This window comes from Eublepharis macularius, chromosome 16 (assembly GCF_028583425.1).
Source record: "Eublepharis macularius isolate TG4126 chromosome 16, MPM_Emac_v1.0, whole genome shotgun sequence".
In the NCBI taxonomy this organism is placed as follows: Eukaryota; Metazoa; Chordata; class Lepidosauria; order Squamata; family Eublepharidae; genus Eublepharis; species Eublepharis macularius.
The window spans coordinates 10,974,169-10,998,457 of record NC_072805.1 but is presented as its reverse complement, the minus strand read 5'-3'; the positions used below and the strand labels follow the sequence as shown (position 1 = coordinate 10,998,457).

General features: G+C 46.1%; 1 protein-coding gene across 1 annotated transcript in view; it reads left to right on the top strand.

The window, feature by feature from the left end:
- Nucleotides 1-24,289, top strand: part of ANO2 (anoctamin 2) — a 252,858-nt gene that overhangs the window by 108,216 nt on the left and 120,353 nt on the right. Inside the window, exons 8-9 of the mRNA XM_055000833.1 lie at nt 6,871-6,935; nt 22,167-22,301. Of these exons, the coding sequence (XP_054856808.1) occupies nt 6,871-6,935; nt 22,167-22,301 (200 nt within the window). The remainder of the gene's footprint in view (nt 1-6,870; nt 6,936-22,166; nt 22,302-24,289) is intronic.

Genomic DNA, 24,289 nt, shown 5'->3' with positions numbered 1-24,289 from the left:
GAGGAGGAGGAGGGCCAGGGGTCCATGGAGGAATGGTTAGGGTTTGATGAAACATCCATCCTATCCCCATCCCAAACTCTCAGTCCTGCCCCTGCCTGCAGTCCGCCCCTCACTCCGTCTTCTAGTGCCAGCTCTGCAGCGCAGCCTGTAACCCGTCCTCCTTCCCCTGGAACAGTTAGTGGGCCACTTTTCAAGCTCTCTGTGTGGAGGCACTTTTGGGCCCTTCCGAATGACCCCCCGTGTGGTGCAGTGCCATGCCTGTGATGGCCTGGTGTGCAGGAGCAATGACCTGAAGCACCTGTCGTCAATGTCCTGAGTGGGCACCTGAAGACACACCACCCGGTCTCCGTCCTTGGCCAGCGAAACATCCAGCGGGGGGAGAAAGAGGACTACCAGCTCTTCTGAGCAGGGATCAGTGGGAGGGTCACCAGAATCCACCCCAAGCAAGAAGCCTGGCCAGAGGCTGCTGCTGGTGGGAGCGGAACGGTCAGGCAGGCCACCCTAGCGGAGGTTGTTCCCTCGGGGTCAGGGGCAGTGCCTCTGAAAAGGGTGAGGTTGAGGGCTCAGGAGGCAGGCATTTGCATTGTGGCAGAGACGATTGCCCTATAAGGATTCCCCCTATCTGTTGTGGAGGGTGTGGGCTTCCGCAAGCTGCTTCAGCATTTCGCCCCATGGTTCTCCATCCCGTCATGGCGCAGCGTTGGCTGTCAAGTCCTACCTGCCCTCTACCAGTGCGTGCAAGACATGGTCCTCAGGGAGCTGTCAGCTGCCAAAGGCCGTACCGTACACTTCATGGCAGACCTATGGAGCGGCTGCCATCATGGCTACCTTAGCATCACCGCTCACTGGTGGCAACCAGAGGACTTCCGCTGCCCTAGGCCAAGAACTGGCACCCGAAAACAGGTGCCATGCTTGACACCAGGATACAGGGTAGTTCTTCTCCTGGCCCACGGAATGGATGATGTTCATACTGGGAAGAACATCGCCACCACCATAAAGGCAGCTCTGAGAGAGTGGACAGCTGGGGGGAGGGAAAGGTTTGTCCATGGCTTCATGGTGACGGACGCGGGAAGCAACATGTTGGCAGCCTTGAAAGAGGCATCCCTCCTGGGCCTGGTATGCATGGCGCACAAGCTGCACCTGGTGAAGAGGGATGTTCTCGGGCTAGGGAGCAAGCTGAGGGACAGCTGGGACGAGGGAACTTTGTGGATGCACAACCTGCTGGTGTGCTGGAATGCAGGCAGGGAGTCTGCCACGAGCCTCTCTGAACGTCCGGAGTTCAACCAAGCCGACGGGGAAGCAGGCAGGAAGCGTAGTCCAAGGAGCCGAATGCAAGGGTCAGAGCCAAAGAGCAGTCAGAGCAGAACTGAGTTGCAGTAGAACCGGGCGGGTCTGTGTGCAGGTGCTTCTGCAGCTAGGGAAAGGGCGTCCTGGCTTAAGAGCTCTCACCTGCAGGGCAGTGCTGCACCCTGTTACAACTCAAGGTTGTTACGTCGTTGTTTGAGTGCCTGAAGCCTTGCACTTCGCTTCCTTTCCTGTGCAGCAAGACGCTGTTTCCCTCTGCGCTGCCTATCAGGTTCAGGGGAGCTGGGTGGAGATTCTGCCCTGGTCTCAGGAGCTGGTGCCTCTGTCCCTGAGTCTGCCCTGGATTCCTCAACCTGCTCTGGCAAGGGTTCCTGCAGCTCCATTCCTTGCTGGTCTTCCAAGCAGCTGCCTCTGGAGAGGCTTGGAATAGTCCCACTCCTGTCGTCCTCCCCGAGGTCTTCATCCCCTGAGGACTCAGAGGCCACAACAGCTGGAGAGCTTCCGTCGCATCACTTCCCACTTCTCCCACAGCATCAACTCTTCCCACGAGCTGCTCCAGAGGGGGAGACCCTAAGCACCACCTCTATCAGGTCCTGCCCACCTGCTGGAACTCCACCTACGGCATGATAAGTCATCTGGTGGAGCAGAAGGGCCCATTGCAGGACATCCTGTCATCGCTGGACATTCTGAGGAAGGGAGAGGAGCTCAGCCTGAGCTCCATGGAATGGATAGTCCTTGCCCAGAAGTCCCAGTTATTGAAACCCTTTAAGGAGGCCACTGGAGCTCTTGTGCTTGTACGAGGCCAGCCTGGGTCAGGTCATCCCCCTGATCCATGGGCTCGACCAGTTCCTGGCCAAGGAGCTTGAGCACGAGCACGAGCTGCTCCCCAGGGTCAGGGACTTTGTGAGGAGGATGCAGGTATGTGTGGCCGAGTGCTTGCATCCTGTGTGCCACGAGGTACCGTACCAAATGGCCTCCCTCTGTGACCCCCGTATCAAGGGCAACCGCCATGCGGGGTGGGTGGGGAATGCAGCACTGGAAAAAGGAGCTCTGCAGAGCAGTGTTCCGTTTCCAGGCAGAGAAGGCAGGACGGAGGGAACTGGGCAGGGGCGAGGGGCAGGCAGTAGAGGAGGTGGAGGTGGAGGTGGGAGGAGATGAGAAGAGAGCCACGCCAGGAGAGACCCACCAAAACAGGATCACTCGATCTCTGGTCCTCATCTGTGGGCTGTGTGGTTGGCCGCAGCACAGTGGGTGCATCTCTTGCCATGGAGGACTCGATGGGGGCTATGGTGCAAGAGTAACTTGCGGAGCCCACCAAGCCCCCCCCCATTCCAACCCATTGGAGTATGGGGTGAGTAAATCTGCCGTATGGCTGGACCTGTCCATCGTGGCAACCAACATCCTGTCCTGCCCTCTCACCAGCATGCAGAGCGAGCGGGTGTTCTCTTATCTGGGAGACCTCCTCCATCCCCGCCAAGCGCGTCTGCACCTGGACCTGGTGGACATGTTGACTTCATTAAGGCCAACCTCAAACTGCTGGGATATCCCTTCGTGGACTTTGACCTAGCTGGGCTCTGACCCACCTCGGTCTCCTGTGGTTCTAGGCCAAGCCCCTCTGCAGTGTGCTCAAGATCTCTGGGCCGCTGCCTGGCTCCATGGCCAAAGCTACTTAATGATATCACCTGTTCCGCGGCTGCTCAGATCAGGTTTTTGTGAGTGGTGAGGTACTGCTCTAGCCCCCCTCAGTTCTCGGGGCTGCTTCCAAGGTCCGGTGCCAGGCTCTGTGGGTTTCTCAGCTCATGGCTCGCAAATGAAGGGGTCTTGCCGGTCCTGCTCTGCAATGTGGCTGGTAACCCTTTGTCCCCCCTCTCCTTGACAAGTTCCCGGTCCCTCTTTCAACCTCTCCCTCTCCAGAACCACTCAGATGCCTCCCAACCTCTCCTGTCCTGCCCATCCCGTCCTTTCTGCGAAGGCAGGAAGGTGGGTCATATCAGCTGCTGCCGCTGTCTCATGACTCAGTGGGTTTCTTGGCTCATGGCTCGCAAATGAAGGGGTATTCCCGGTCCTGTTCCTCAATGCAGTCAGTAACCCTTTGTCCTCCTCTTCCTGACAAATTCCCAGTCCCTCTTTCAACCTCTCCCTCTCTGGAACCACTTAGACGCCTTCCAACCTCTCCTGTCCTGCCCATCCCGTCCTTTCTGCGAAGGCAGGGTGGGTCATTTCAGTAGGTGCCGCTGTCCCACGACTCAGTGGGTTTCTTGGCTTGCAAATGAAGGGGTCTTCCTGGTCCTGCTCCGCAATGCGGTTGGTAACTCTTTGTCCTTGTCTCCCTGAAAAGTTCCCAGTCTCTCTTTCAACCTCTCCCTCTCTGGATGGTGCCAAAACGACCCTTCCCCATGACTTGTCCTGCCCATCGCGTCCTCTCCCTGACAAGTTCCTGGTCCCTTGTTCAACCTTGCCCTCTCTGGATGGAACCACTACAACCCTTCCCAACAACTTCTCCTGCCCTTTCTGCGAAGGTGGGAAGGTGGGTCATATCTGCAGCTGCCACTTTCTGGCATGATGGGCAGCTCAAAAGCTGTTGCAGATACGGTTGTACTGCACGATGCCTCCTATCCATGGCACCTGCTGTCTCCTCTGAGCAAGGGGGAATGGGTCCCACGACTCCCACCCTTTCCGTGAAGGCAGTAAGGTGGGTGCTGTCTCCTGCTGCTGCTTTTGGGCAAGAGGGGCAGCTCAGGAGCTGTTGCACATATAGTTGCACAGCATGGTGCCCCCTGTCCATGGCACCTGCTGTCCCCTCTGAGCAGGGGGGAATGGGTCCCGCGACTCCTGTCCTTTCCGCAAAGACAGGAAGGTGGGTGATGCTGGCGGCAGCCTAGTGCCTGTACTGCCTGCTCAGGTAAGGTGTCTCTAAGTGGTGTGGAACTGCTCTAGCCCCTCTCAGTTCTCGGGGCTGCTGGTCTCTCTTTCAACCTCTCCCTGTCTGGTACCACTCCGATCCTTCCCAACAACCTCTCCTGTCCTGTCCATCCCATCCTTTCCACGCAGGCAGGAAGGTGGGTCATGTCTGCAGCCGCTGCTTTTGGGCACGAGGGACACCTCAGCTGCTGTTGCGTATGTGGTTGTACAGCACGGTGCCCCCTATCCATGGGCATCTGCTGTCCCCTCTGAGCAGAGGGGAATGGGCCCCGGCTGCAACTCCCGTCCTTTCTGCGAAGGCAGGAAGGTGGGTCATGTTGGCAACAGCCTCTGCTTCGACACAGGAGGGGTGGACAAGTCTCTCCAGCAGCAGTCTGTGTATTCCTTCAAGGTGTGCTTAGTTTGGGCTGACCATCCTCCTGGCTCCACCGTGTCTGGCTGGAGGGACCCACAAGGGCATCAGCCTTTGCTGCAATGCTGTTTCCTGTAGGGTGCTGAATAGACTGCCATGTCCATGACGGCAGGCTGGTGGGTGATGCTGGGGGCAGCCCACAGCTCCCTACACGGGCACCTGCCTGTCTGCCCACAATCCCCTTTCCTAGGGAAACCGATGCCTTCCCCGCAACGGGGGGGAAGGCATCCTCCTCTGCCTCGATGATCAGCACGTGAGCCTCCGCTTCTACATGTTAGGGGTGGGCCCCACATCCCATCCTTGGTTCTTTCCTTCTAACTTTCTAATGACAGGATAACCCAGATATTTATGCAATCCGCCTGTCTCCTCAATATCCCTGTACACAGTATCTGTCTCTCCTGTCAATCCAATATAGATATTCCATGTATCCATGCATCTCTCTGTCCTATACACCTGTCCCATACAGCTATGCACCTATCAAGAAACCTATCTATCCCACGTACCTAACCCTCCTATGCTCCATGTCCAGCAGGTGAGTTTGGGTGGCAACAGCCTCTGCACCATGCGAGGTGTGGACAACAGAATTGGCCCTGATGCCATGAAGTCCCCATCTGGTGTGTCAGAGCCTGTTTAACCTGGGTAATGCCATGTTTACCTCTGTAGTGTTTAGTCTTTCTTTTCCTCCATGCCCCAACACCTGCACGGAGCTGAGTCCATGGGAAAGGAAACTCTCTTATCTGTCTGCTTGACCTTGGCCAGCTCAACATGCCTCTGAGAAGCTTTGCTGTGCGAATTCGGGGGGAGGCTGGGCTTGGGAGTGTGAAATGTAACCACTTTCTCTTCATGAGTCATTCTTGTCAATACTTTGGTTGGCCAGGATCTCTATCCTGGAATATGTATACTTGGAATGCTGTCTTTCACAATAAACCTTTTGAAATCAAAAAGACCTTGTCTTCTTGCAGAGGGGAGTGAAACAGACTATCAACTCTGGAGTAGCATAGTCTGACATGGTGGACATACGTTGGTGTCTCTGACCCACCAGGGTGTGCAAGGCCTCCATGTATGCCACTATGTCTTGATGGAGGGTGTTCTTTACAGACTGTTGCTGGGTCATTTGGTTATGCGACGGCCGCCAACATCACCCACCTTTTGGCCTTGTGGCGGAAAGTAGCCTCTGGGAGGCCTGGCAGGTGGGCACATGGGGGATGCCACTGGCGAGCGACCAAACTGCCCACCCCCTAGAGGGGAGGTGGCCCGCCACCGCCTCCCTGAGCCTGCCAGGCCCAATGGCCGCCGACATGACCCACTTTATTACCTTGGTGGAAAGTAGCCTCTGGGAGGCCTGGCGGGCGGGCACATGGGGGGTGCCGCTAGCAAATGGCCAAACCCCCCACCCCCTAGAGGGGAGGTGGCCCGCCACCACCTCCCTGAGCCCGCCAGGCCTGGTGGCAGCCAAAATAACCCACCTTAATACCTTGGTGGAAAGTAGCCTCTGGGAGGCCTGGCGGGCAGGCACATGGGGAGGTGCCGCCGGTGAGCGGCCAAACCACCCGCCCCCAAGAATGGGAGGCAGTCCACCTTCAAGTCCACCGCTTGTACATGGGGCCAAAGTCAACTAGTGGCTCCAATTGTATTGAATGGGAGTTTCCTGGGGGCGTCGGATTTGGGAATGTATAACTCCAAGATTCGTATTGCAATCTTGACCAAACTTGGGTGATGGCTGGAGGAGAGCCTGCTGAACACTCCCTTTGAATATGGGCTCTCTAAGTCCGAAGGGGGCCGTTCTGGCCTTCATGAACAACAAACAACGAACATGTTCATTAATGAGACATTTTCGTACTGTTCGTCTGTTCGTGTTCATTGACGGCAACGAACAATGAACAGCATGTTTGGGGTTTTTTCCCCATTCGTGCCCATGTCTTCTCCACATGCCCCTTCATGTTTAAGTTTTTTATTGTTTAATGTAGAGTAAAACCAAAGCTCATTCTGTGTAATTCAAATGACTTTAAGCATCTCAGGTGTATGGGATGGGCTGTAGTTATTTATAGGAGAGGGAAGTATATTCTTCATACACTCAGATGTGTCAGCTGTTTAGTATTTTACAAATTCCAGGGCTGCGTTCCTTCTGGGGTAGAATCCTGGCCCCACCTAAGCACAGAAAACTTTGCTGGTTTTTAAAAAATAATTTAGATGCAATATATCACATCTTATCTGCTTTTTCTCCCCCTCAGTTGCTGTATCGAGAATGGGCACGATATGGAGCATTTTACAAGTTTCAGCCTATTGATCTTGTAAGGTAATAAAGTTCACATAATGGGATTTTTGGTTTGTATAAGCTGGTGTTTGATTTGCACCATATGAGGAATCCAGCCATTGGTCTTAGATTTGCTTCTTTTTCTCTCCACATTATGTAACATCACAAACTTTCAGCAGAAGAACTTAAGCATTTCATTCAAGTTTACGGCCTTTACTTAAGTGTGCTTGTGTTAGCATCGCTTTACCGAAAAAAAGTTAGTGATTAATGAAGAGATTCCTTTTGCATTCCTGTGTCTGCAGAGCTGTCATGGGGTTATTTGAGACTTCCTCTTCCTGAAACCATTTTCCACCCACCATTCAAACCACTATGATGCATGTTAGTGAGTCCAACACCACAAATAATGAAAAGAAAGAAAGTGGTAGGCGGTTCTGTGGTTTGACAAATTATTTAGTTGTCAGGTGCTTGAAGAAGGAGCTTTGTGGGTCAAGCATCAAATCCCAATGCCCAGGGGCTGTAAACAGTTCATGCCAGGATGCTTATGCCACAGATTGGCAGGAGTGCTGGGAGGAGCAAAGAGGGTAAACGGCCAAGCGACCCAACAAGGCAAGGCACCTCGTGTATCAGTTCATATTGCTTAAGGGTGTTAGTTCTACAAGGTCTTGCTCACCTGATCTTTAAACTTCATGGCAGAGGCTTACAATGGGTTGCCAACCTCGGGGGGGGGGGGCGCGCTGGAGTTCTCACAGAACTATAGCCAATCTCTTGATAGCATAGATTAGCTCCCCTAGAGAAAGTGGCTGCTTTAATGGATGCTGCAGTGTCCTGCTCACCAAATTGGAGAAACGTCCCAGCAAGGACAGGTGCCACAGCAAGGGTTCTCAGGTTTGATTTGCATTGGCTCCATTGAAATACGTTGCAGCACCAAAAAGTTGCAATGAAAACGTGGGATGGAGTTACAGAATCTTCCTCTGAGAACAGTCCCTGGGAGCAGCTAAACTGCTCTGGGGCTGGAATGGCAACACCAGATTGGAATGACTTGCATTGGCTCCACTGAAATACACTGCAGCACCAAAAAGTTAATTGGCAATGGAAATTTCCTGGGGGCAGCCATTTTGGGGGTGTATAACTCAGACATCCGGAATCCAATCTTTTGCCAAACTTGGAGGGTGGTTGGAGGAGAGCCTGTTGAAGACTCCCTGTGAGTTTGGCATCTCTGACTGTCAAGGGTGCTGTTCTACGGCCCCCAGAAGTGATGAACCGTGAAGTAAATTAACTGCTCTAAAGATGTTCACGTTTCCTCAGAAATGCGCTCCCATAAATTGCTGGTTTGCGAACCATGAACCATCCTGGTTTGTCAGGAACTTTGATTCATATTTCGGTTTGTGCCCACCTCTGCTGAGGAGGACTCATCTTCTAACTCACTATCAGGGCAGTCTATTACATGTGGCATCATAGCCCACCAAGGCTCCTTCCCTCCGCAGACCCTGACCCCCCCCCCCAAATAGCCAGGAAGTTTCCAACCTGGAGCTGGTAATCTTAGCTTAAAAAATCAAACCAGAAGCCTGTTTGCCTGACCAATGAATGAGGATCCATGGTTATTAATGAATTTATCATTGTGAAATTCTACATACCAATTTACATAATACTCTGGCTGAGTGGTTATTCTGGGTATTTACCAGGAGGAGGGCCCCAAGATTATGTTTTGCCCTGGGCAGTGGGTTTCCATTCTGCAGCCCTGCAGATTAGGTTTATTTAGTTTTTGAGAGTCAAATACTGCCAAAGGTCCACTCCTGTTCTACTCTCTGCTATGAAGTTAAGAGTCAAACCGGACATGCAGGTTTTTTAAGAGCTGGGTCTGGGTTCTCAGAGCCAACATGGGTTCCCTGCAGCCAAACAGCAGCTTTGGGCAATGGCTGCTAAAAAATAAAGGAAGGCTCAAATGGCTTCAGAATGCCACCACAGGGGGAGGAAGAGCCTCCTCTGTTCCCCACCAGCAATTTTACTATGTCAGAATAGCATGGGGAAAGGTTCTCCTCCTCATTTTTACTGCTCCATGTGCACTGAATATTCCATATGGAGCAGCAAACACAGGCCCCCTTGCTATTTTGGAAAATGACTTGAGAGGGAAGGGAGGAGCCCTTCCTCTTTTGCAGTGGTGTTCTGAGGCCTTTTGGGTTCTAGCTGCTTTCTAGAGTGGCATCACGTTTAAATCTGCCCCTACCATATACCTACTACTACTGGTTAAGGTTAGAGGAGAAAGACTCAAAGCCAGATCACAGTTGAACATCAAGAAGACAAAAGTAACGACTATCAAGGAATTATACAATTTTAAGGTTGGCAATGAAGAAATTGAAATTGTTAAGATTTTCTATTATTTGGCTCAATCTACAACCAAAAGGGAGACTACAACTGAGAAATCAGAAGGAAAATTAGACTTGAGGACTTCCGGCTTGGGATCCATGGAGGTCTAAAGCAGCTCTAAGAGCAGAGCTGACCGGGCTGCCGTTTCAGCGGCCGGCGGGGGCCAAAAAGCCCGCGGCCACCTATTCTCAGGCGGAGAATAGGCATAGAACGCTCAAGCACCTCAGGGCGCGTTGATCTCGGGTGAGGGGGGGTCCTGCGCAACGGATTCTCTCCCGACTCTTGAGGTCCCACCCTATGACAGGTCGGCTTAAATCTCTGCGGCAGTCCTGGGGCCAGTGCGGCTGGCATAAGACCTACATGCCCAAGCTTCAACAGGGGGAAAGAAGGTGGAAGAGATCTTGAGATTGAAGCAGTGATTACAACCCAGAAAGACGTTTGAAAAGGTAAAGATCACTATCTCTTGAAACGGGACGAAATACTTAAAGTAATGAAGCATTAAAGTGGACTTTTAAACTGCAACAGATTGATTATAACTAGAGGAAGACTCGGCAAGAAACAGATTAGAAAAAGGACTATTTTAAATGAAGTTAATAGAGAAATTGGATAATTGTTTTTCATACCTGCGGCTGTGGGGAGATAATGTGCGAGACAAGGGCCCGGCAAGATTTGCTTGCATTTCGCCGGGCCTGTAAGACAGAGCTATTCCGCCAGGCATATGGCTAACGCCGGGCAGTGCCCACCCCCCCCGTGAAGGGGGGGTTAAACCATCACCCCTATGCAAACACAGAGGCATGTATGAACCACTGGGCAGCATGAATTGTTATATTTAATGTTTTTAAATGTTTTTAAATGTATTATTTAATGTTTTTAAATGTTTTTAAACATGTTTGTATTTGTTATCCGCCCTGAGCCTGCGAAAGCAGGGAGGGCGGAATATAAATATAATAAATTAAATTAAATTAAATTAAATTAAATGGACTGTGAGAAAGTTTCTACCATCGCGAGAGCTGCAGTGAGGAGACGGGAAACAGGAAGTACGTAACAGGGATAGAGCTGCGGGAGAGAGACGGCCCTCACTGGCAGACAGGAAGAAGGGAATCGCCATTTTTGGAAAGGGAAGGGCATTGACTTCAGCAGAAGAGGAAGTAGGCCATATTGGATTACAAAAACTATTGAAAAATCATAGAGAAAAGACGCCCGACATTTTGGACTCTTTAAGCGTCTTTTTTTCTTCATGAAACCGGGACATTTAAATTAAATTAAAAGGACATTAAGCCAGGCGCCACGGAGCTAAGGAAACGAGCAGATACGTGGGAGCGAGGCAAGTCAAGCCCCACGATGTCGAAGAAAGAGTGGCAAACGGCTATAGAAAATCTGGATAAAAGATTTTTGGAAATGTTAAAGGTCCAACAGGAGCTGGTAAAGGAAGTTAAAGAGGTTAAAGAGACAGTAAAAAATGAACTGGCAGAGGTGAAGAAGGGAATGGAAACAATACAAAGTGATGTGTAAGCTGCACAACAAAAAGTCAATGTAGTGGAGAAGGCGGTGGAGAACCTTTCAGATACGCAACGAACGGACATGAGGGTGATGAGGGGAAGAATGGCGGTTGCGGAGAGCAAGTATATGGAGAAGCAGCTGAGGTTTCACGGCTTGCTGGAGGTAGAGGGAAAGACAGCCCAAGAACAAATTGTTGAGGTGTTAGCCGAATACCTGGGGAAGGAGGAGGCGGAAATTGTGGCTATTCTAGACGTGGTGTATCGCATAAATTCAAGATTTGCGACCCAGAGGAAACTACCAAGATACGTAATTGTGCAATTTACGACCAGAAACATGAGAGAAATGATTGTGAGTAAGCAATTTCAAGACCCATTGGAGGTTGATGGCAAGACGGTTATTATTATGAAGGAGTTACCCAGATCGGTGTTGCTTGACCGGAAAAAATATAAAGCTTTAATCCAAATCTTGAAGGACATGAAAATAAGGTACAGATGGGAACTACCGGAAGGATTGTCATTTGAGTTTGGAGGAGTGAAAAAGCGCATCAGATCTGAATTTGAAATGGAAAAGTTTATGAGGGACAATGAAAAGGACTTACCAGCAACAAGGCTATGAATATGGAGTGTAAAGTTATATCTTGGAATGTAAATGGACTTAATTCACCCAATAAGAGTAAAAGTATTTTCCACTGGCTATTAAAACAGAAATGTGATATTGTGTGCCTACAAGAGACTCATATTAGAAAACAGGATGTAAAATATCTTAAATTGAGCAAATTGGGCAATGATTTTGTAGCGGCCTCAAAAAAGAAAAAAAGGGGAGTGGCAGTATATATAAGAGAGGAGCTACAGCCAAAGTTAGTGATTAGAGATGTGGAAGCCAGATTTCTAGCAGTGGAATGTACATGGAATTTAAAGAAAGTGTTGGTGATTGGAATTTATGCACCTAATGGAGCAAAAGAGAGTTTTTTTGAGGATTTGAGGAAGCAATTAGATGAACTTTCTTATGACCAGATAATTCTTGCAGGAGACTTCAATGGAGTCACAAATTTGGAGCAGGATAAAAAATCAGCAACGGCACAAAAGAAAAGAGGATTATTACCAAAGACTTTTTTCGCATTAATGCAGCAGGAAACTTTGGAAGATGTATGGAGAATACAGAACCCCACAGGTAGACAATATACATTTTTCTCCGCAAGACATTCCACTCTATCACGAATTGATATGATCTGGGCCTCAAAAGATTTAGTGCTTTGGACTAAGGATGTAGAAATAATGCCTATGGTAGGCTCAGATCACAACCCAATCATGTGGAAGTTTGGAAAAAGAACTAAGAGGAAAAGATGGAGAATAAATGAGGACTTGTTACAAGAGGGAGAAAATATGGAGATGTTGAGAAGGGAAACTAAGTTCTTCATACAGTACAACATGAACCGAGAAGTACCAACCAACAAGGTATGGGATACATACAAAGCAGTAATTAGAGGTATACCGATGGACTTAAATGGAAGAGCTCAAAAGAAAAGAGAGGAGAAGAGACAGGAGATTATGGAAAAAATAAAAGCCAAAGAAATACAATTAAAGAAAAGACCAGGGAAAAAGAAAATTTACCAGGATATTAAAATCCTTCAAGAGCAGTTGACGGCAATGAATAATAAAGAAGTGGAATGGAATCTTAAGAGATTGAACCAAAAGTCGTTTGAAGGTGCAAATAAACCTGGGAAATACCTGGCATGGCAATTGAAGAAGAGAAAGGAGAAAAAGACAATAAATAAAATATGTGAGGACAATAAAGTACATTTGGAACAGACTGCTATTAGTAGAGCTTTTTACAAATTTTATGCTAAATTGTACGACAAAAAAGAAGTGAATAAAGACTCAATAGCGGCATATTTGGGGAAAATGAAGCTTCCAGTAATTTCGGAAGATTGGAGAGACAAACTGAATAGTGAAGTAACAGAGGAGGAGATAAGAAAGGCAATTCAGACAACAAACCTGGGAAAGGCGCCAGGACCTGATGGACTTACAGCTAAATTTTATAAGGTAATGGTCAATGAACTGGTACCATTCCTAAAAGAAGTGATCAATGGTGTTTTGAGAGACCAAAGAACTCCAGATACTTGGAGTGAAGCTAATATATCATTGATCCCCAAAGAAGGACAAGACTTGACTAATGTTAAAAACTATAGGCCAATTTCCTTACTTAACAATGACTACAAGATCTTTGCGAAGATCCTGGCAGAAAGAGTAAAGGGATGGTTATCCGAAGTTATTGGAGAAGAACAAGCTAGTTTTTTACCGAATAGGCAAATCAGAGACAATCTAAGGACAGTTATAAATGCTATTGAATATTACGACAAGCGTTGTGATAAGGAGGTTGGTTTCTTCTTTGTGGATGCTGAGAAAGCATTTGACAATTTGAACTGGGACTTTATGTTTGCCACCATGGAACAGCTACAAATGGGGGAAAGATTCATAAGAGCAGTGAAAGAAATTTACAGAGACCAGAGTGCAGCAATTGTGGTGAATGACGAGCTGACTAAAAAACTGACTCTTGGCAAAGGTACAAGACAAGGTTGCCCGTTGTCTCCACTGTTGTTCATTTTAGTCTTGGAAATTTTGATGATACAGATTCGAGAAGACAATACGATCCGTGGAATAAAAATAAAAGACTTTTCCTATAAGGTCAGAGCATTTGCAGATGATATAATGTTAATTGTGGAAGATCCAATTGAAAACATGCCTAAGGTAATAGAAAAAATTAAAGAATTTGGAGATCTGGCAGGTTTCTATATAAACAAAAAGAAATCAAAGATATTATGTAAAAATATGACTAAACAAAAACAACAGTTATTAATGGAAATTACAGACTGTGAAGTAACAAGTAAGGTGAAATATTTGGGAATTGAACTGACTGCAAAAATATAGATCTATTCAAGAATAACTATGAGAAATTGTGGACTCAAATAGAGCAAGATTTGATTAAATGGAATAGATTGAATTTGTTTTTTTTTTTTAATTTTTTATTTTTCAGTATACAAAACACTACACAAGACTATCACAAGGGACGGGAAAAGATGGAGAAAAGGGAAAGGGGCGGGGAGAATAGGAAAAAAAAGGGAGGATAACCTACAATCAACACTACACTTCAATGTTTTCCCTTCATACTGCCATAATAAAAAAAAGCTCAATAAGATAATGATGGAGTGGTTAATCATACAGAATACACATTCCAAATTCTAATTAAACTTTCCTCCCCCTTCTGGGTCCCGGACGCAATTCTCTCTGAGCAGCCGCAACTGCGGTGCTCGTCTCCTCCCCCCCCCCCTCAGACTTCTCCCTTTCTTCCTGCTTGGTGCACTGGAATTCCGGGTTTTTCTCCTCAAAATCCCTTAGTTGATCTTCTGATAATATCTTATAGGCTTGATCTTTATGTCCAAACCATATTCCTTCCGGAAGTAACCATTTGTACTTTATTCCGCGGTCCCTCAGAAGAGCTACGAACTTTTTGTACTTAAAACGTCTTTTCCGGACTAGAAATGGAACGTCCTTCAAAATCTTGACTTTATTACCCATAAAGTCCAAATCCGCATTGTATGAGTTATATAGGATAGTGTCCCGAATCTTTTTAAATGAAAAGTCAATGATGATCTCGCGAGGCAGCTGTCGCTTTATTGCATATTTTGAAGAAGCCCGACGGACCTCCAAAATGGCGCTTTTGACCTCTTCTTTAGTTGTCCTCGCGGGTGTCGCCAGTAGTTCCGAGACCAAACCCCACAGATCCTCATTTTCCTCCTCTTTCACGTTTTGGAGGCGCAAAATTGTCTGCGTTCGTTCCACCTGTAGCCCGATCAGCTGGTTCTCCACCAACTTCAGCTCTTTTTTCGTAGCCTTCACAAGTGACGCACTTTCCAGAGCAGACTTCTCTGCCCCCCCCCCGCTGCTTCCTTAATGGTTTTCACTTCGCTTTCAATTAAGCCCACCCTTTGATCAGTTTCGTTCAGCTTGTCAACAAAGGGTTTTATGGCTTCCACCACCGCCCTGTGCACCAATTCTTCGAGCGACTCTCCCTTCTGCAAGGTAGCCGAGATTGACTTACCCAGAGCGGGACTTTGCTTCTTTGCAGCCATTTTAGGGGGGGGGGGCGCCAGCCAAATTCTGGAACTCACCGAAGGGGAAGAGCGAGTCTTCTTCATATCCACCGCTCCTTCACAAACGCTTGTAGAACAGAAGGGATTCGCTTGTTTGCAGGCTTCCGCCTGTTTCTTTTATTTGCCGTTTCTCGTTGCCCGGCAGCACTCAAGGCGCCGCGCACCTCTGCCGGCCTCCATAGGGACAAACGGGCAATTCCCCCCCGCATAGATTTCGGGGAGTTCTTCCCGCAGCGTCCCGGACCCTGCCTCCCTAACTGGGAGTCCTGGGGGCTAATCCTTGCAGATCAGCCGCCTGGTCAGGGGGCTCGGGTGCTTCCTCCCGGACCTGCAGAGAGGAGCGTCCGACATGGCTGAGAAAACGAAACCGAATCGGAATAGATTGAATTTGTCATGGTTGGGAAGAATTGCAGTAGTTAAGATGAATGTGCTGCCAAGAGTGATGTTTTTGTTACAGACAATACCAATTATCCGGGACTCTAAACAATTCGAAAAATGGCAGAGGAAAATATCGGATTTTGTTTGGGCAGGCAGGAAGCCTAGGGTGAAATTGAAAGTATTACAGGATGCAAAGGAGAGAGGTGGAATGCAACTGCCCAATCTAAGACTTTACTATGATGCAATCTGCTTGGTGTGGCTGAAAGATTGGATGACTCTGAAAAATCGTAAACTACTGGCCTTAGAGGGATATAAAAAAATATTTGGATGGCATGCATATTTGTGGTATGAAAAAGTAAAAGCAGACTCTATGTTTTTGCACCATTATATCCGTAGAAGCCTCTTCACAATTTGGAAGAAGTACAGAAACTACCTGCAAGAAGGAACTCCCTCTTGGGTGGTTCCTTATGAAGTAATAGACCCGAGAACTGTTGACAATGAACAACGATGTTTAACATATAAGGAAATAACATGAACAGACCTTTCCAAGTTAAGAATAAAAACGCAAGAAGAGTTGTCTTCAAATTATTATTGGTTTCAATATAGACAGATTAGAGACCTTTACAACTCGGATTGTGCAAAGGGAGGGATAAGAATAGAGAACTCAGAACTAGAGGAAGTAATTCTACAAGAAGATAAAAAGGAAATCTCTAAGGTCTATAAGGTGTTGTTAAAATGGTAGACAGTTAAAGTGCAGATGGTGAAGTGGGCTATAAACTTTAATAAAGAAATAACAATGGAGGCGTGGGAATACTTGTGGAAAAATACGTTGAAGATTACGACATGCACTAACATTAAAGAGAATGTCTATAAAATGATTTATCGTTGGTATTTGACACCGAAGAAAATTGCGCTAGGGAACTTAAATATGTCTAACAAGTGCTGGAAATGTAAAAAACATGAGGGATCTTTGTATCACATGTGGTGGACTTGTGAGGTAGCTAGGCAGTACTGGGGGGAAATAATAAGAGTAATAAGTGAGATTTTACAATTTCAAGTTAATAAGAACCCAGAACTCCTGCTACTGAACTTGGGAATGGAGGATATTCCAGCACAATACAGGACATTGCTATTTTACATGACGGCAGCGGCTAGACTTTTGTACGCGCAGAAGTGGAAAGTACAAGAAGTGCCAACCATCGAGGACTGGATTTATAAATTGCTGTACATGGCGGAGATGGACAAAATGACAAGAAGATTGAGAGACCTTGATCCAGGACAGTTTAACACGGACTGGGAGAAGCTGAAACAATACTTGGTGAAAAAATGGGAGGTGGGAGGAGAACTGTGGCAGTTTGAAAATTACTGAAATATAACAAAAGAAGAGAGAAGTGACTATACCGGGGGGGAGAGTTGAAAAATATCTAAGCAATTATTTTATTTGACTATTAGGGATAGAAACTGATTAATCTCGTTGCTGGCAGATAATGGTATAATGGAGAAACTGTATAATCAAAATGAATGAATACAAGAAAGTAGGGGAAAATATATAGTAATATACAGAATATGGGTCAAATTGATTGACTTATGCTTAAAGTATAAAACAAAGAGTAATATATGGAGTATGGGTTAAATTGATTGACCTATATTGAAGGCATGCAATGTTTATAATGTACTTAAAGTTATGTATAATGAGGAATAAATTGTTTGTTCAATATAGAGGAGATCAGAATGAGTAAGATAGAGTACAGGTTACCAAAATGATTATTGAAGAATATATGCCAGAAATGTATTATCTAGTTGTTAAGTTAAATGGAAAGGGAAATGAGACAGCATTGTGATATAATAGGTAAGCTTAGAAGAGAGTGAAAGTATACGTTTAATAGGTAAAATAAGTTTGAAATGAGTAGGGGAAAATAGATAAGGGGTTGGAAAACTGTTGGAAGTCAACAAAAGGGGGGGGAAGGGAGGGGGTTAGAATTGGAATTTTTTAAAGGAAATTGATTGTAATGGACATTAAAATATTTCTAATCCAATAAAAAAACTTTAAAAAAAAAGAAGGAAAATTAGACTTGGAAGAGCAGCCCTGAAGAAACTAGAAAAGATCCTTAAGGATAAGGATGTGTTTTTGGGGACCAAGATCAAGATAATTTATACTATGGTATTCTCCATTACTATGCATGGATGTGAAAGTTGGACAATGAAGAAAGCTTACAGGAAGAAAGTTGATTAATTTGAAAAGTGGTGTTAGAGGAGAGTTTTATGGATACCAAGGATAGCCAAAAAGACAAATAAGTGGCTAATATATAAAATCAAGCCTGAATTCTCCCTAGAAGCTAAAATGGGAAAACCGAGGCTGTTGCATTTTGATCTCATGGTCAGAAGCCAAGACTCCCTGGAAAATACAATAATGCTAGGAAAGGTGGAAGGCAGTAGGAAAAGAGGGATGAGATGGCTTTATTCCATAAAGGAAGCCACAGCCTCTAGATTGCAAGATGACAGGACGTTTTGGAGCTATTAATTCATAGGGTCGCCATAAATCTGAAGTGACTTGACAACACATAACACACACTAGACATGGGCACGAACGGAAAAAAACCCAAACAAGCTGTTCGTTGTTTGTTGCCATCCACAAACAACGAACAACGAACAGTAATGAACATGACCCTGTTCACAAACATGTTCGTTGTTCGTTTTTCATGGCCCTTTAAAGATCCCTTTAAACTAGCAGCTGATGGTTTAAAGGGCCCTTTCCTGCCATGTACAAGGGGCAGGGCCCTTTAAACACCCCACAAACTGACCTTCCCAATGTCCAATACCCATCAAATTTGCAGGGGACATAGTCTTCACTGTCCTCTGAAGACCCCCCCAAGTTTCAGAGAGATTGCACTCCGGGAAAGGCATGATGCATGGGTCTCCCCCTTTGTTGTCATTTTCTCTTCACAGTGGCAAAACCGGGACTCTCTGCTGGAAGCTAATTTGAGGGGTTACAAACTGACCTTCCCAATGTCCAATACCCACCAAATTTGCAGGGGACATAGTCCTCACTGTCCTCTGAAGAACCCCCCCCCCCCACAAGTTTCAGAGAGATTGCACCCTGGGAAAGGCATGATGCATGGGTCTCCCCCTTTGTTGTCATTTTCTCTTCACAGTGGCAAAAACAGGACTCTCTGCTGGAAGTACTTTGAAGGGTTAAAGCCAGAAGGAGTTCAGACAGAGTTCAGTCCCTGCCTCTGTTGCCAGGGGAATTGATTGAAAGGCGCCAGCTTGTCTGGCTTGACGAACTGCTGACAAAGGCAACAAACGAGGCTAGCAATGACCCCTTGTTCATTTAGAATGGGGCTTCACGAATGGCTTGTTCATGAACATACGAATGGGCTATTCGTGGGTTTTTTCCATTCGCAGTGCTGTTTGTGCCCATGTCTAACACACACTCATGCACACTCTGTGTACCTATTGACATAACCTCTCCATCAATAGCTTCACAACCTTCCCTCCCAGTAAGTTTCAAAGTTGCTACCAATTGTTCCTCCTCATACGGTCTGAAAATAGGGTGGCCAACCTCTGTGTAGGACCGGGAGTTCTCCTGGAATTACAACCGATCTCCAGACTACAGAGGTCAATTCCCTGGAAAAAATGGCTGCTTCCTGGAGGGTGCACTCTATGATATCTAGTAGTTACCTTGAAACTTATTGGGAGAGGAATGGTGGGAAAGCTTTTGTGAAAATAACTTACTCACTGCTACACATATTCCCCAATGTACAGCTGCACCCTAGTGGTTGGGTGTATTCCATGGTCCTCTCCCTGTACACAGTGAGCAACCAAACGGGCCAGGCCAGCATCCTGTATAAACCAAGAACACAGTCTACAGAACCTTCCACAGGACGATATATTGTCGAAGGCTTTCACGACTGGAGAACGATGGTTGTGTCAGACTGTGGCTAGATAACGTCCTTCCTACAGGTTCTCCTTTACAAGCAAACAAGAGTCCATTGTTTGAATAAGGAAACTTTACTGCAGAAATGGTTCATTATAGTCCACTGTCCTGAATAGGAGATTCAGGATGGTACAAGAGCATTGTTACCAATGAAGGGCAAAGCATGAGGTACAAAGTAACAGTTCCCAGCTGAACCAGCCTCCCCCCACAGTTCTCAAAACAACATCTTTCAGACTTGGGAAGCTGGACTCTCTCAAGGCCAATCTTGGGTGGAACGTTGTTAGACAAAACAATCTCTTTTGGTGAGAAGTCTGCTTGGGAACTTGTGCACCTGTGGAGAAAGCACTTAGACACTAGAAGCATTAGAAAATGGAGTCAGTACAGCTCATATACACACTGAACCTGACAGGTTGTTGTGGATTTTCCGGGCTGTATTGCCGTGGTCTTGACATTGTAGTTCCTGACGTTTCGCCAGCAGCTGTGACTGGCATCTTCAGAGGTGTAGCACCAAAAGACAGAGATCTCTCAGTGTCACAAATCCACAACAACCATCTTCCACAGAACCTTCTTTAGTGAACAGGTCTTCCATGGTAAATGTACAGGAGGCAACATTGTGGGAAGAGTTCCTAGAAAGTAGGACGTTTGACAATTTTTGACGACTCCTGTACTACTACGAAGAAGAGCTTGGCACTAAGATGGCATCCGGATTTAATGAAGTTATTAGACAGCTTGCAGATGTCTGCACTAAAGCAGCACTTCTGGGGTGGTTTTATGTTCTCCCTTTGCCAGGCCTCACCACAGCTGATGACTTCTGTTTAGAGTGCTGTTGTGTAACAGAGATAATTATCTGCGCATTCTGTGACTCATGGCTGGGTGAACATGGAAGTTGTTTAGCGATAGGATGGGACATGGGTATGAACAAACTGAATAGGCTTTTCAGCTAGATGACACAGCAGAGTTTGGTGCCTTTTGTTTGTTTTAGCCTTTCTCCTAAAGGCATTTAAAATTCTTTCCAGTGTGTGTCACACATCATAATTCCATACTTTCTTTACAGGTAGCTCAAACTTGTTAAATATTTTGTCTTGTGTTTTCTCTCAATCTACTCCCCTGGTAAACTGACCTAGAGACATGCAGAAAAAGTGATTCATATTTGTTCTTCTGTTCTTTTCCCTCTTCTTCAATGAAATATATTCATTCAGTTTGTGTTATTACAGATGTTCTTTTTCTTTGTTCTATTCATTATGCATTTTGCACTTGATTCAACACAACACTCATTTCTGACAATATCTTTTAATTTTTTTTCTTCCAAGTTGGATGAAAAAGGCAGTGAGTGACTGTACACTTCACCTGTAGGATTCTGCCTGCCAAAATCTAGGCAAATAATGATTTCCCCACCAAATTTCAGACAGATAAAAGGTCCTGTAAGCAATTAAAATTCTCACTTGCACTGGAGACCCAGGAGGAACACAACATCCTCAGCAGGCAGGCAGAAGGGCAGGGTAAATGGAGATGTTTTCATCAATACAAGAAAAACAGATGAAGATAACATGGCACAGTAGAACTTGAGGTTTGTGCAGCTGGAAAATGATTAGCATTGACGGCAAACGTTCTCAGTCCTTCCTTCACTCTGATGGAATTTGTCTAGGCTGCTTTGGGTTAAAAAAACAAGTCAGAGTTAAGTACAGAAGTCCTGATAATGTAGGTTTTTGGCCTTAACTTTGGGAATGGATACAAAGGATGGATACTTACTGTGAAATCCTGTAGGAAGTATTAAGGCTACAGAGTTCGGCATGCTTGTCTGCTGAAATTAATTGACATTTATCCCACATATCTTTTGAATGATCTTTTGTGTGGATTTGACTAAATCTTGCATGTTTCCCATTTATTTATACAACCTACATGCAGACTTGTAAACTTAATTTTAATATTCCAAAGAAGTAATAATAATAACATTCGATTTATATGCTGCCCTTCAGGACAACTTAATGCCCACTCAGAGTGGTTTACAAAGTATGCTATTATTATTCTCACAACAAACATCCTGTGAGGTGGGTGGGGCTGAGAGAACTCCGAGAAGCTGTGACTGACCCAAGGTCACCCAGCTGGCTTCAAGTGGAGGAGTGGGGAATCAAACCTGGTTCTCCAGATTAGAACGCAGGGCTGGCTCTTAACCGCTACACCAAACTGGATCTCTGCTGTATTTGGACAGTTGTACCCATTTGCCCTCCATTCACCTATTATTCCCTCTCAACTAAATGCTGGGTGCCAGAAGCATAATGACAGTGGGAAGAAATGGAATATTGCATAGGAACGCTTGGTGGCAGATCATGGATTCATGCCGATTCTGCCTTCCCACACTTCTATGTCTATAATTCTCAGTGTCTGGTAGCATAAAAGAAACAGCTGCTTCTTTGGAATGCTTCAGGTGACCCTTCAAAGGCCTTCCAAGCCATATTTATCCTTGCCTTTGCCCTCGGTTCCACATTACTCTGATAATATGCAGAAGTTCTCATTATGTTGGTCACTAATCATGTGACTTCACATACCAGTGAATCCAAATACCAGAAGAAGGGAAAGAACAACATTATTTGGTTGAATGGATGAAAGATAGACCCTATTGGGTCACAGGGGGAGATTTGCAGATTCTGGCAGATGATGGACACATCCATGCTGGAATTTGTCTCCATGTATGGGTAGCTAATATGAAGGGCTGTGTGGGGAACAATATGAAATTGTACTGGTCTGTCTTTGAAGCTTACTGTCTTTTCAGTCCCTGAAACTGGGTACATGCCAGAAAATCGTTTTTCTAGTGAGATCAATAAAACTATTAATCCTTTGTGATACTATTCGTAAAATACTTTGCTATTGATTGCAGAAACTAATGGAGAAGTACTTGCGTTAATCTGTTGAACCTTTTATTTTATGTTTTTTTTCCTTTTTTTAGGAAGTATTTTGGAGAAAAAATTGGAATGTATTTTGCCTGGTTAGGTTTATACACAGAATTCCTTATTCCGTCTTCTGTAGTTGGAATCATTGTCTTCCTGTATGGATGTATGACAATTGAAAGTGATGTTCCCAGGTAAGATTGTGTGGGGTGTGGGTGTATCCTTAATGACTTTATGTGTACTGATTAGGTTCTCTTTATGGAATCAGAGCATGTGCTTTGGTCAAAGCAGAACACCCACTGAGACAGACCTCTGGTTCCTTTCTCCTTCATCCTCCAACTCTATCTTTGCTTCTCCCTACTATTGAGGAGATGTGTTGCCTGCTAGCATCTGTCTGGCTCCTTCTGATAAAGAATTGAAATGCTTTCTTACAATGCATCTCTTGTCTTTGCAGTTGCAGTGGATCTGCCTCCTCTACCTTTCCCGCTAGGCCCTTTCCCACATACCTCTTGGCTCTATGGGCCAAGTAAAGCAGGACACTTGAGCTCATGAGGTTTTCTCCAATGTTGTCTTCACACAGCTGTGAAGTCTACAGTAATCTTGAATCCAGTAGCTTCTTTAAGTCCGACAAGATTTCCAAGGTATAAATTTTCATGAGCTAATCTCCCTTTGTTGTCTCTCAAAAGCCTTCACCCTGGAAATCTTGTTGGTCTTGAAGGCGCTACTGGATTCAAGTCTTGTTCTTCTGCTCCCAGCCCCCACAACTAGCTGCCTGAAACTATCCACAAAAAATGGAACTGCAGACTGGCATAAGAAGGCAGGAGAGGATTCTTGATCAGCAAGAAAAACGGCGCAGGATGACCAAGAGCCAGTTCACACTTTCAGAAGTCCTCGTGTCCCCCATCTGGCCATTTGACGTTTGTTTGTTTGTTTATGTCATTTATAGTCCGCCTTTCTCACTGAGACTCAAGGAGGATTACATAGTGTGAGATTAGCACAGTCAATATCAAGGACGTTTCACAAAACAATGCCATAGGATAAATAAATGCAAGTGTACAAAGACATAGCATTAGCGAGAATCCAATACAAAGTTGAAGAAATGCTGAAACAGAGCATAATCAGTTCTAAGACTGACATTAGACAACATAGAACTACCCAGTAGGGTCATACTTAAAGCAACAGGTAGGACGTAGGAGCACATACTTAAAGCAACAGATAGTATGTAAGGCAACATAGTGGTCAAGTCTATGGTCCCTAATTCATTGGTAAAGCATCTCTTTGAGACCACCTCCCTACAGTACAGCCCTCCCATCTGAGTATAAAGCCCTTTTGAACAATTCAATTTTGTATCATTTGTGGAAGGCCAGGAAAGTGGGGGCTTTTCTGACCTCCTCAGGCAGGCCATTCCATAGGACAGGGGCCACCACAGAGAATGCACCTGTATGGGCAGCAGTTGATTTCACCCATGTGCAGGGTGGCACCTGCAAGAGACCCTGTTCAGATGAGTGAAGCTGCCTTGGAGGGACATAGGTAGAGAATGAGATGCAGTCCCGTAGGTATGCTGGACCAAGGCAGTGAAGAGCCTTGTATGTGGTAGCTAATACCTTGAACTGAGCATGGTAGCCAATGGAGTGACTGCAGGATGGGAGGGATGTTCATGCTCCCGCTCACTCCTGATAACAACCGAACCCCAGCGTTTTGTACCAACTGGAGTCTCCTAGTTAACTTAGATGGGAGACCTATGGCCAAGGAATTTCATGCACGGAAATTAATTTCTCAGTGAACGTGACCCCAGTTGAAATAGAGACCTCTGCTTGTGGGGCTTGAGGCTTAAGCCCTTCTCCCACCATTTTCTCAACTGAAAATGAGCCCAGGGAGCTGTTTGCTTCCTTGGGGAAACTTACATATAACCATCAGTACACGTATGTTTCTCTAGTGAGAAAAATAGTGGCTCCCCAGGGCATAGGATTGGCAAAATTCCTGGGGGTGGAGCCTGGGGAGGTCAGGATTTGGGGAGAGGAGGGGCCTTAGTGGGGTATAATGCCATAGAGTCCATCTTCCAAATTGGCCATTTTCTCCAGGGAAACTGATCTGTGTAGTGTGGAGATCAGATATAATTCTGGGAGATCTCCAGGCATCACCTTACCAGGTGATTGACAACCCTACAAGACTGCTTCAAGTT